A 13,568-nucleotide genomic window follows, 5' to 3' on the forward strand; every position below is an offset into this window, starting at 1 on the left:
AGAGAAGGTAAGTAACAACCTTGTAAAATCAAGCAGAATGTGTAATAATAAGATTTTGAATCTTAAAAGAAGTTAATATGTCCTGATTAACACCATACAAAAAAAATGAGTTTATGAAGAAAAAAATAGGTGAATTGCAATAATTGTAAGTGCAAGAACTAAAGAGAAACAATAAATAAAGCTATAAAGGAAAGAAATAAAAATTAAAACAAAGATAAATTTGTTTTCCAATTACATGTATAGATTGATCATTATTTACAGTAACTATGTAACTTTTTATATATTAGTATAGAGTTTGAATCTTATCTAAACATGTAACTCTAATACTATACCAAAATTGGTATCAGATAATTAGATTTTATTAAATCTTAATACAAACTAAACTCCTCTTGTATTGATACCATGTGAATCCTTTGTTAATCTTGTGAATTCTAAATAGTTATTCTATTAAGAACTCTCACTCTAAATAGAATTAAACTTTTTGGTTCTTCGTACTAGATTATTTTTCCTTAGTCAATCAATCCTCCTTGTTAATTAAGACTCTTTCAACCTAGTTGATTTCACTGTTCATGATTAATTTTATTATCCCTTCTCTTCTTTGGTAATGAACAATTAGTATTCTTATATGGTTGACACGTGGGTGTTTATTACATTACTATTATTATACAAGGATTATGTTACCAATTGAATTTTCTTAGAGTAAGTGAAAGTGATATCTAGAAATTAACTTATAAAAAAGAGGTGAATTTTTGTATTATCAAATGGATACACAGGTTTTTTTTAAACAAACTAGTCAAGAGTAAGAAATAGCAAAGTCATAGATTTACAATAATCAGAACCAAAAATATCATATAGTTGAGGTTATAAGATTGAAAAATCTAATGAATTACAAAGGTTTATGAAGATTGTTTTATAGGAAAAGCTAAGGAAATAAGAACTACACTAAAAACAAAAGCATTAAGATAAAAGTATAAAGCTTAAAAAATGAATTACAAGAGAAAAATATTTATATTGGGGTTGGTAAAAAAAATGTTTCTCTATTTATAGAAAAATAATAAAATTAATAGCCAAGTAAAGCAAATGAGACTATTTAGGAATATGAATTTAACTAAATTTGATTTTTCTAAATAAAAAATAACAATGTACAATTAAAAATGGATGATATTATTCCCTCTCCATATTTTGTTTATCACATTCCATAATCTACTTTTATTATTTATTAGATAAAATAAAATATTCTTAATTAGATAATTAAATTTTTGCCAAATAATATATGTTAAATATTGAAGTTGCATTTATAATTTTAAAAAAATGAAATCAGGGTATTCAATTTTATTTTTTTTATCATTACCTGTCACAAAATATAATTTCTTCAAAAACAAATTGGTTTGTGTTATATTTTTTTTCTAATTAAAGAGTTTTTTTATTTAAAAATGTTATTCATCAATAAAATATTTATTTTAAAATATATAATGAAGCAATTAAAAATCTTCAAATTTTAAAAATTTTATATATCTTGTTTTTTATTTGAATTAATTTCTAATTTTAATAATAAAAATTATATCAATAAAAATTGTTATATCAAAATAAGTTACTCCGTATTTATATTAAAAATAAAAAATAATTTAGTATATTAATAAAACTTGTAATAATATAGATTTAGAGCAAGAATAAAAAAACATTGTTGTAAAACCTAGATTAGCTCATCGGATTAATCCAAGACCTAGATAAGTCAAGTTGAAGAAAATATATAAAAAAACCCTCATGTTAATTTATGACCTAAATTAACTTGGTTAAAAGCTGGTCAATTAAGTTATTGACTTTTTTTATATTCTTTACAAACCAACATTATTTTTAACTTAATTATTAAAAAAAATCTTAAATCAACTCAATTCAATCCAAGGGCAGCAAAAATTTTGCTACCATGAACATGCGTGACAAGGAGAAATGTTAAATGCAAAAAGAAGAAGAAATCCCCATTGTCCCTTCCTAAGAAGAGAATTTCGATAGCATAAACGAGTCATTGCATCCAAAACAGCCCTCCATTGATTTGGTTATTTCGGACAAAAACCAAAAGCATGCAGTATATGATTGGATCGTTTGCAAAAGAAAATGTTAAAATAAACCATAAAATTTGACAATGTGCTCTACGAGTAATTCCTAAGCCTTCCCTGCATGATAATTACGTTTAATTTCCTAAAGTACAACATGGATTCAAATGGAAAATAAGAATCGGTGACTAGAAAATTTACAAAACTTGCAGTCCCCATGCAAGAGATGCAAATCTAAGATCCCATCGTAAGTTCCACTGGTATTGGGATATTGAACGCATGCGTGTTGGAAGGACAATTTAACTCCATCATCGTCTTCTCACAGCAGGATTGGGCCCACGCTGGATTGCTGCAGCTGGCTGAGCACCCGATTGGCCAGTAGCTTGTTCCTCAGGCAAATTCATCGCTTGGGTCATGGCATTCATCACTATGAGTCCAAGAGGGATCAAGTACATCCACTGAGAAAATGAACCTCCATAGGTTAAATTTTCTTCTTTCATACCATGACTGAGCTTCCGTATAAAAATTTGCAGTGTCCAAAAAACAATCAACTAGCAGAATACTTACATATTTAGCCCAAAAGGACCTTTCTGGTGGTGGTACGTCTACACCCTCTCCTTGTTCTCCTGGCAAATCTTCAGCAAATATTGGAGTTCTGCAAAAAGTATATATACAGAGAAATAATAACGACGACATTTTGAGGTAATGGGCAAAGCAAGTGTAAACAACAAATGCAAAAACAAGGAAAGCAATTTACACATCAGTGGGTGGTCTCATATCCCTTGGTAACCTTATATTTTTGTTTCTTTTATACTTCTAACTACAAAAATTTTAGGACTGCGCCATAATAAGTAGAATTTACTCGAAATAAAATCAGTCACAAGGGTACAAGACAGTTTTGGCAGATATACTATTTCTTTTCTGATCATTTTGTAATTAAGTGTTTTGAACCACAGTTTAAGTTAAAAAGAAAACTCTTATTAGCTTTACAATTTGGAAAGTTGATTGCTATAACATGGTGATAAATAGTAAACAAAGCACACCAGAAGCAAATTCTCCTTGCATCTTTCAAGACTCGCTTCAAAAAATACCACACAAAAAACAGTGTATGCCCCAATATGAGGCATGTCTCAGAAATGCAGAGTGCAAAGAAAAATATGCAAATACTTAATTTTACCTTGGTGCCTGCTCGCTATTCTTCAAAACCGTATGAGAGTTGAATGACCACTTTGAAGGCTAAAACAGAAAGGACATAAACATCTGTATGAGAGATTATGCAACTGGAAAAAATTAAATATGACCTCAAAACCTCCATCAATCCTCATATATTCCAGAGGTTTCTTGCAGTGTTGTCAAAGGCAAAAGGCGCTAAAAGGCATCAAGCCTGTAAAATGCCCGAGGTGCTAGGCACATGCCTAGGCGCAAAAAAATATATGTATGATATTATATTATAATATATAAATCTAATATATATATATATATATATATATATATATATATATATTAGATCAGTAGAAAATCAAAAGATAATATAAAATACCATAACAATCAAATAAAGTTATATTTTTCACCCTTAAAACAAAATAAGATAATTTAAAGTAGTAACAGTGTTGTCAAATGTGAAAGGTGCTAAAAGGTGCCATGCCCGAGGCATTAAGTGCTCGCGTAGGCAGCGTGTCTTTGAAATTCATCACCTGAGGCTAATAAAGGTGCTGTGGCCTCGCCTATAGTGCTTAAGCGAGAGCCTGAGTGCCTTTCGACAACACTAGTTCCTTGTCAATTTGATTAAGGAAATTTCTCATTGCGACAAAATAACATGAAAAATGTGATCCACTATGAATGGAATGCTTGGCGAGCATATGACTTCTCAGCACGCAAGGACTCGAAAAATGCTAAGAGGAGGGCAGTGACAAATATACTGAGGCTGTCCCAATGTACATCTTAGAGGAAAAAAGTAAAAAATTAACTAGTGTTTTGGCAGGGAAGGAGCATGCTTTGGGTACTCATCATGGGATACTTTGTAGGCTATGACACAAATCATCAAGCATCTCCCAAGATCTCTGTAGAAAGAAGCCACCAAAACAGGGCGTAATTTCATAATCAAGAAATTTGAGAATGCAGCGGCGACAAGTCGTATGGCCAGGAGGTCAACATTTCAACTATCTGTAGGTGTTTCAGATATTTAGTAATAGTAGTATAATTCTCGAAGAGAAAAGGGCTCAATTAGGAGGAAAAAGGAGGAAAGCTACGAACTTTCCCTTCAACTATATGCTTCCAGCTCTGAAAACAATCCTGATGCTCAAATTATGGTCTCAGTAAAGTCCTCTGTCTATGTGAGCAAATTAGTTCTTGTAGTTTGCTTTGTTACAGCAAGAAACTCTACAGAAAAAGGAAAAAGAAATTCTAACTTACAAGTTTCAATTGCCGTGGGTAGGGACATGCCCCAGGGGAACCATAATTGACAGCCAAGATATTAACACCTTCCTGCAACAAAAGATGAAAAATAACACCTTTCTGATTATGAAATGCACTTGTACATTGCAGAGAAAAAATATTCCCTTTTATTATGATAATTGAAGTATGCTTTTATAGCCTTGGTTTTCACAGGGCAGTAACAAGATATACATGGCATATTCCCACATACACCACAGTTACCTCATATGCTCACATCATCATGAGAGGAGAATTAGTAACTTGAAAATCCCTTGATTAGGTTTTCTTTAGAAGTACTCAAATTTCCTCAAAGACTAACTTTACCTGCTTATTTTTCACGATAGAAACTAATTTTATAAAAAGAGAAAAGGGATGAAAGTACTAAAAGGTAAACATTCTTATAACGGTGAAGCATATCTCTCTTCGAGCCTAAGAGCACCACTGGGAGAATGAAACCAAACTAAAAAAGAAATCTAATCAGAGACAGTAGCAACTAAAGAAAGGAACCAAAAGTGTCATTCTACCTTGCAAAAAAATTCATGGACAATGTTTGATGCTTAAAAACCCTAGCATTCGACTCAAGACAAACAATGAATCTCAGCCATAATAGCAAAAATGCTCAAAAAGCAGACAGCCCTTCCACTTTTCTATTGAAGTAAAAGCGGCTCACTAATCATATCTCATACCATGCACACGATCATATACGTGCACCGACATATGAGAGGCATGAAACCTAAAACATTTTTTAAACAATAGCTTCAGTGAACTATTAAATTATCTCATACTCATGCAATATGATTTTGTTTGATTGAGAAATTAAATTGTTTTTAACGAACAACTTATTTTCTTAAGCTCCTTAAAATTAATTACCATTTATAAGAATCAGAAATCTACTGTTACCTGAGTTGATAGATTAGTAAGAAAGGTCGTGCCAAGTCACTAATGACGAGTAAAAATTCAATGTGTTAAATATATTGAAAAAGTAGCATGGTTTGACCTATTTAAATTAAAGCATAGTCCAATATCACATTCACTCTAGTCAGATAGGATTGTAGGCGAACTAAGGTTACTGACTCTCTGGTTCCATTTCAGTGCACAATTGGAGAGTTCATTGAATTCAAAAGCCAATAAAAAATCTAAAAATTAATGCAAATAAGATCATGTGCAAGCACAGGTGTATATTCATCAGCGAAGACTGAAAGCAAAAACAAAGGATTACAGCGTCCAACACTGATTGAGAAAGATTTAATGCATGAAAATACATATTTACTTCAAAAGAGAAACATGTCATAGAAGAAGCTCTTGAAGAGAAAAATGTTTGAGAAAGATTTAGTGTGTGTAAACCCATATTTACTTCAAATGTGAAACATGTAACAGAACAAACTCCTGAAGAGAAAAGGCAGGCATGAATCATTAATCAAGGAGCCGAAGATTACCGTGTGTATAACAAAGTGCTCATCCAAGCCATCCCGTGGAAGACATCTCTGTAGTTGAAGAATAATGAGGGTTAGAGCTATATTGAATTGGAATTTCCATATGCAATAATCATTAGACAAGAGAAACAAATAAACAAAGGTGTGCAAAATATGGGGTGAGTATCATATACATAGATATATGATAATGTGGTGCCGCATCTATAGCCAACTCTGGAACCCATCCCAAGTCGTTAAACCTAGGCTTTGAAATTTTAAATTTAATGTGAAAAAAATTGATGCTAGATATGCTCAGGATTTAATTGCCAAGAATTTCACGAAGCAACATTAGATCGCACAGAATTGAAAATGAGGATTCATGTAGCCTACTTTAACATTTTGAGATTTCAGCTTATATGAGGTTAGATGAATTGGTTCATTAATTGGACCTTCAGAAGCATTTAGAGTCTTGGTACACAGTGTTCCATTATGCCTTACTGACATACACCTATAGCACTGCAAAGAGAAGAATCGTCTGTTTTTTATTTGAATTTTCAAATTTACAATTTCACGATACAAAAAACTTTGGTAATCTCAAGTCCAAAGCATAGGCTTTTTTCTTCATTACTACATAAGATTTGAGCTTCACTAACAAATAGCATGGATAAGCAAATAACATTTCATGAATTCAAAATCATACAAACAATCAAATATCCCCATCTAGAGAACAAATGAAATCACAAAAAAAGGAAAGGAAAGGTTTAAAGGATGCATCTAAAAACATTGCTTCGATAAAACTAATTCTTTAAAACTTTGTTAAAATTCAGTCAAGGAAAAATGTCTATTGCAAGCCAAACAGCACAATTTAGTGGTACTATTTCCAGCATATGAAGACAAAAGGATGATAGAAACCAGATAAAACTGAAAATAGCTAACCATTAGAGAGTATTGAAGAAAGCAGTTGATGACTAAAGAAAACTCTTGGGGCTGTAGATCTCTATATCCCAAGCCAGTAGCCTTGAAAAGGTTCTAGACCCAATGCGGCAAAATGCCTTTTGCAAAACTAGACAAACATACATGAATAAAGAAGCATACATTGCTTTAATGTTATTTTCTTGTTTTTCCCTTTTATCTGACTTTTGGGGTTTTAGCGACACATATCCATTTGGTTTTACTTACATGCAAAGAGGGGAAGATGGCAAATTTGAGATTGTTCCAGAAACAAGACCCTTCAGTTTCTTTCCAGATGCGCAACCAACAGCAAAAAAAAAATTGTTTTTGAAATTAGAACTTGTGTCAAGGAAAGTATTAAAAATGCAGTCATGGGTTTAGAGAGAGAGAGATACAGCTTTTGTGGGTTAGATATGAACTTAACAAAATCATGAAAAAAGGAAACTCAGGCAATAGAGGAAGATATGACTTGAAAACTCGGTACAAAGTGCATTTGAGATGTCCAAAGGTCTAAACCCAAAGCTGTGATATCAGCAAGAACAACAACAACGGGAAAGAAAAAAGAAAAACAATCAAAATCAGCAAATTCAGCATGTTAGGGAGGGGAGAGAGGCAGAGACCAACAAGAGGAAAACAAACAGTTCCAGGTAAAACCAAAGCAATGTGAAGTAATTAGAACAGAACCTTGAATTCTTTTCACATTTCCTTCCTTTTCTTTTAATGTAAGGTGAAGGCTGGTTCTAGGGCCCACAAGCCTTAAATCCAGAGATACTGGAATAGACATGACTCATGCTTTTTGTTAGTAAAGTATTTGAGAAAGACAATATAGTAACCATTAAATATAGTCCTCTGCTAAAGATTGAGGGTTTCACAATTTAATGGCATAAGCAACAATAATAGAGGATTGATTATTCATACCAGCGCTCGCCTGATATGCCTAATGATCTAGGACAGCCAGTCCATAAAAGGGGGTTTGTTATTCAAATAGAAATTAGTAATTTGAAAAAACACGAAAAGGGAGGAAATAATAAGCTAAAGTGTCAGCTCATCTTTCATATTTAAGCAAGCAAGCAAGCACAAAGAGTACAAATAATTCCAATATCATCCAAAAAGCTTTAGAAAGAAGAAAAAAATAATAATTTTGGGCAACTTACAGCTCTGACAGATGATATGACAAAATCCTTTCCAGGAGGGTTCAAAACATTGGAAGGCAGTCTTATCCTGTAAAACTCATCGTCTTCCAGCAATTTCTGCAAAATATAATTTAGAAGAAAAATTAAACTAACTTGCAAGGTGCGAAATAAAAAACATCAAGAATATTACAAAGACGTCGGGATTACTTGGAATTTCTGTTTCTCCACCTCCGTAAAAGAATTTCTTGAAAACCGCAGCTTTGTTAGTGTCTGCATCAGTTAGGCAATGGATTTGGGCTTCAGAATTCCCGAGATCTTGAAAATTAAATATGGAAAGAAGAAGAAGAAGAGCAAACCTGAGCACCGTGACTCCACGTTTTGAGGCGCGCTGAGAAGGTAGCAGCAGGGAAGAAATCGGAGTCGCCAAAGGCGTGTTCAAGGGTTATTTGGATCTTTGAGTCCGAATCTGAATCCGAATACTTCACTCGGTTGGGAGTTGATCTGGTGGGTACGACCGGATCAGGGATTCGTTCTTGAGGTTGAAGATTCCCTCCCTCGAGGCCGAACTCTTCGTCTAGTTCATCGGATTGGAATGCGTGAAGAGATGAGATTACGAGTAACAGAGCGAATACTTGTAGCAATGCCGCCTTCTCCATTTTTTTTCCTTGCTTGCTTTCGGAGAGGTAGAGAGAATTTGTTTGGTTTTGAGTTTTCACTCTTGCTTTCTAGTATTAGCTAGTTAAATTAAATAAAAACAAAAATCTAAAAGAGCTATTGGTTTCACTGTAGACCAATCACAATGATTTGTTCTTTTTATCTTTTGTTTATTAAAAAAGTATTTTTAATTTATTTTTTATATTATATTTATTAAAAATTTAACTTTATTAAATCTATTTTTTATAAAATGATTGTGATCTATAACAATATTTTAATATTGGAATGGTGAAAGATTCAGTTTCATTATTTACAAAAATAAAATGAAAAAGATCAAAATTGACAATGAGGTAATTAGGAGGGTTTTTTCTGTTAATTGTTATCATCAAGTGATATTTTGAGAAAAATAGTCTATAAGATTTTTATAATTTTAGTTTTGGTCTTTTTAATTTAGAACTTTTACATTTTAATTTAAAAATTTATTTTATTTATTTGTTATTCCCTTAACTTAGAAGATAAAAGAGAAGGTCACCGATAAAAATTTAAAAGTGAAAAAGTTGTTGAATGTTGATATTCATAGCTGCTAAAATACAAAAGTTGAGAAGTGAGAAAGTTGTTGCATATCGATATTTAAACCACCATAATAGGTGATCTTAGTGTTAATGAGTTGGAATTCTTGAAAGTAGTTCAATGGAGTTAAGTTTTTCCTATCAAAATGATGGGAAAAGTAGATTGGGGTTATTAATTTTTGTTACCATGTTATTTTTTATTTTTTAGAGAGATTATAAGTTATTTTATGGTTGGAAAAAAATTTTTAAAGGCTTTTATGAAGGGGACATCGCCCACTCCATAAAAAAAAATAACTAAGGCATGTGGGCTTAAGATTCTAACCCTCGGCACACCTAGGCTCCTAAGTACCTGGTCAGGTGCACGAGCATAAACTATCAAGCTCAGCATCTCTTAGGCTTTTATTTTTCATTAATTTTTTTATTTAAGTTTTAATTATAACTCTATCTCTTATTTTATTTTTAGATTGTTTGTGATGTGAAATTGTCCCCTAGATTGCTAATTTGAATTTTGAAGAAAAATTTACAACTTAACCCAACAAGAACCTTACCTTGGAGAACTACAATTATATATAATTGATTACCCCCACCCTATGCCTATAACAAGACACGAATGAAAAGTATAAATCATAACAGAGTCAATTAATCATTCGAAGAGTTTGTAAGTTCAATTAAGAACTTAGTATGAGAATCACTTAATTACGCAAAGAGAAACAAAGCTCACAACATGCGACAACGTTAGAGAGACTTTCACAAACTGAAAAATAATGTTAACAATTAGTTTATATAGTGGAAAGCTAACCTTAATTAGACTTAATGGACCCAAACTTGATAAATAAATCTTAACACATTAAAAACCTAAAATAATAAAATAAAACCTAACCCAAATAAACTTTTAAATTTTATAGGCCCTAAAATAAACTAAAAGATAAATAAATAATAGCTTAACTAATTAAAACAAAACCAAAGTCGAATTTTGTAATTTGTAGGCAGAATTGAAGCTCAACTTCAAATGAATGGTTCTCTCTCGTATTAACTAATTATAAGGTCTATCATATATCATTGGAAATTTGTGGTTATCTACTTTACAATGCAACTAGAATTACATCAAAATTCATTTTATAGCTCTATTTATGGCCAAAACATTAGTGAAAGGTCAAAACTAGCAGATTCGAATCTTCTTATTTCAATCCTTCTGTAATCTGGATGCTCCCCTACAAGATCTTCTTGAACATTAATCAAATTAGTCAAGGATTGTTCTACATTATTTGATATCCTCTTAAAGTCCACCTTAACCTATGTATCTTAAATAAGTCCATTAATTGCCTCCTAATGGATCCAATGAAACCTCTAATGGATCTATTGGTATTGAAGTTAGGATCACATCATTCTCTCTCTCCTTAAAAGAATTTGCCCCTTGAATTATCATTTACATCAAACAAAGAAAGTTCAAATACATGAAATTAAGGGTGTTCAAAAAAACCGATCAACTGAAGAAAAAATTAACCGAAAAAACCGAACTGAGATAAAAAAACTAATTAAACCGATTTTTAAAACCATAAAATCTAACCGGTTCAGTTCGGTTTTAGTTTTACAGATGAAACCGGTAAACCGAACCGGTCAAACCCAAATAAAGGGTATAAATTATCCTAACCCTAACCTAACCCCCCTCACAAAAAATCGTTGCATACTTTTCTCATTCTTTATTTTCCTTTCATTTGCTTTGAGCCTTTCTCCCTCTCATTCTTTCCTTTTCATATTGTGGATCCTCTAACCCAAAGCTCTCATGACTTGTTTTACTTTCTAAATCTCATCGATTTTTCTGATTCCATTAGTTCATACAGGCAAACAATGGCTGGGTGTTTGGAAGAAGATTAACATTATGGTTTGTTAGTTGAGTTTTATGGTAGTGTAATGGCTTGGTTACTGTGTTGGTGTTATGGTAGTGAGAAGGAGAAAGAAGGGAGGCTTTCACAAATTTTTTAGAAGAAAAAGCTCAGCATAGGTTCTTTTATGGGTCTAAGAATGATGGGTTTGTGGCTAATATTGAGAGAGGTGTCATTGTTGGAGGAGAAATGATGCATGCAATGTTCTGCTTTGGTTTTAACAGAGAGGGATAACAATCCGTGAATCTAGAAAGGGGTTTGTTTGGAGTTGTAGGCAAGTGGTTCTGGTGTTAACAAAGAGAGTCAATAGATGAAGAGTTAATTTTGTTTCTTGTTTTCTAGTTAAGAGGGGCTTTTGAATCCCTTGTAAAAATGACAATCCAGCTTTTGATTTCTTAAAAAGAAAATGATGAAGTTGATCCTTGTTTTAAATGCAACGAACATTAATGATTTGTTTAAATATGCATATCTTCCGTATGATTAGGTTTACCAGTTTTATTTAAAAAAACCCGAGCCAAGCCGAACCGAACCGGTTCAGTTTGAACCAGATTTCGGTTCGGTTCGGTCTCTATTTTTCAAAATTAATCTAATTCGGTTCGGTTGGTTTTTTTAATTCAAACCGAACTGAACTATAAACACTCCTACATTAAATATAGAACTAACACCATATCTACTTGGTAATTCCACTTTGTAGACACTATCATTGATCTTCTCAATGATTTGGATTGATCTATCTCCTGTCGGCATCAGTTTAAATCTTCATTAAGCTGGAAATCTTTCTTTCCTCATATGCACTCAAACTCAATTTTCCTATTCAAATACCATTTTTCCCTACTTTTATTGGCTTTAAATACATATTACTCATTCATCTTTTCAATATGTTTTCGTAACTTAGTATGCAAATTTTTGACACTATATTTTTGTATTCCTATCAAAACTAACTCTTTCATCAACAGGTAAAAGTAATATGTTTGGCTATCTGTCTGTGCATGACAAGTATTAAAAAATAATAATTTAATTCCTAATTCACCTCACAAAACTTTTTAAATGTAGCTTAGAAACTTAACATTTTTATTAGACATAATGCTCATTAGAACACCATGTAACAGAACTATTTTCTTAAAGAAAAGATCTATTAAATTTGTTGCATCATCGATTTTATGACATGGTATGAAATGCACCATATTAAAAAACCTATTTACAATAATAAATATTGAATCTCTACCCTTTTTAGACCTAGGTAACCCTAAAACAAAATCCATTGATATATCAACCTAAGTTTTCTTAGGTACTAGTAAAGGTATATACAAATCATAAGGCATGACTTTAAACTTGACTTGTTTATATGTTATACAACCATCATATATTCTTTGAACATTCATTTTTATGTTAGGCTAGTAAAAATACTTATGCAACATATCAAAAGTTGTAGTTACCTTAAAATATCTCATTAAGTCATGAACTTCCCTCAAAAGCAATCCACATAACGAACATTTAGACGCACACGATCTCTTATCTTTAAATAAAAATTTATCATACCTAAAATACTTATCAAAGGCCGAGTGCTCACATTATCCATACACTCGACTAAAGTCATCATTATCCATATATAATTCTTTCATATGTTCAAACCCTAAAAGCCTAGTGTTCAATGTATTAAAAAGAACATGCATTTGAAATGATGTTTCCTTTATCTTGCTTGTACTTGATGAAAGGGGTGATCATTTTCGATTCGGTTCGGTTTTTACCTATTAAACCAACCAAACTAAAATTTTGTAAAATACAAAAACTAAAATTGAAACTAGTTCAAACTAACCAGTTTCAATTCGGTTATTTTATATTAAAAATCGAAACCCAACTGATCGATTTTGGTTCGGTTTGGTTTCAGTTCGGTTCGATTATTTTATATTAAAAACAAAAAACTATATTGTTTTTTAGGGGTTTTTTTTACTTTCTAATGAGCTTGGTTTTGGTTTGGTTTTTTCGGTTTAGTTTTTTTATTTTTTTCTGTTCGGTTTGCTTCGTTTTTTGGTTTTAGGCTTACGAAATCGAGATTGAACCGAACTGAATATTTTTTTAAATATTCTAATTGGTTTAATTAGTTTTTTTCTTGGTTCTCTGTTTTAGGTTTTTTTTTTGTTTTCTCAGTTTAATCGATTTTTTGATTTTTTTGCTTACCTCTACTTGATGACATACATCATCTTAATGAACTAAATCCATTTGGCATGTCGCCTATTCAACTTACTTTGGCTCTTTAAATGTTTAAATATTGATGGTTTATATATATCACAAACTCCTTAAGCCAAACATAATGTTGCCAAGTCTCAAAGGTCTTCCATCAATATATACAACTCTTTATCATATGTTGGATAATTAAGAGTTGCTCCATTAAGCTTTTCACTAAAATAGATCAAGGGTTGTTTTTCCTATATGAAAATTGTTCTAATATCTATACCTGAGACATCACACTTAATCTCAAGAG

General features: G+C 31.8%; 1 protein-coding gene across 1 annotated transcript; it reads right to left on the minus strand.

The window, feature by feature from the left end:
- Nucleotides 1-2,099: 2,099 nt before the first annotated feature.
- LOC133668517 (uncharacterized) lies at nucleotides 2,100-8,717 on the minus strand. Its single transcript, XM_062088421.1, has 8 exons — nucleotides 8,337-8,717; nucleotides 8,188-8,250; nucleotides 8,002-8,097; nucleotides 5,921-5,968; nucleotides 4,464-4,535; nucleotides 3,229-3,287; nucleotides 2,619-2,706; nucleotides 2,100-2,509 (listed from the first exon to the last, which is right to left on the minus strand). The coding sequence occupies exons 1-8, from the start codon at nucleotides 8,634-8,636 to the stop codon at nucleotides 2,360-2,362; spliced, it is 876 nt and encodes a 291-aa protein (XP_061944405.1). The 5' UTR covers nucleotides 8,637-8,717; the 3' UTR covers nucleotides 2,100-2,359.
- Between the last annotated feature and the right edge of the window lie 4,851 nt (nucleotides 8,718-13,568).

The sequence above is a fragment of the Populus nigra genome, chromosome 11 (assembly GCF_951802175.1).
Source record: "Populus nigra chromosome 11, ddPopNigr1.1, whole genome shotgun sequence".
Classification (NCBI taxonomy): domain Eukaryota; kingdom Viridiplantae; phylum Streptophyta; class Magnoliopsida; order Malpighiales; family Salicaceae; genus Populus; species Populus nigra.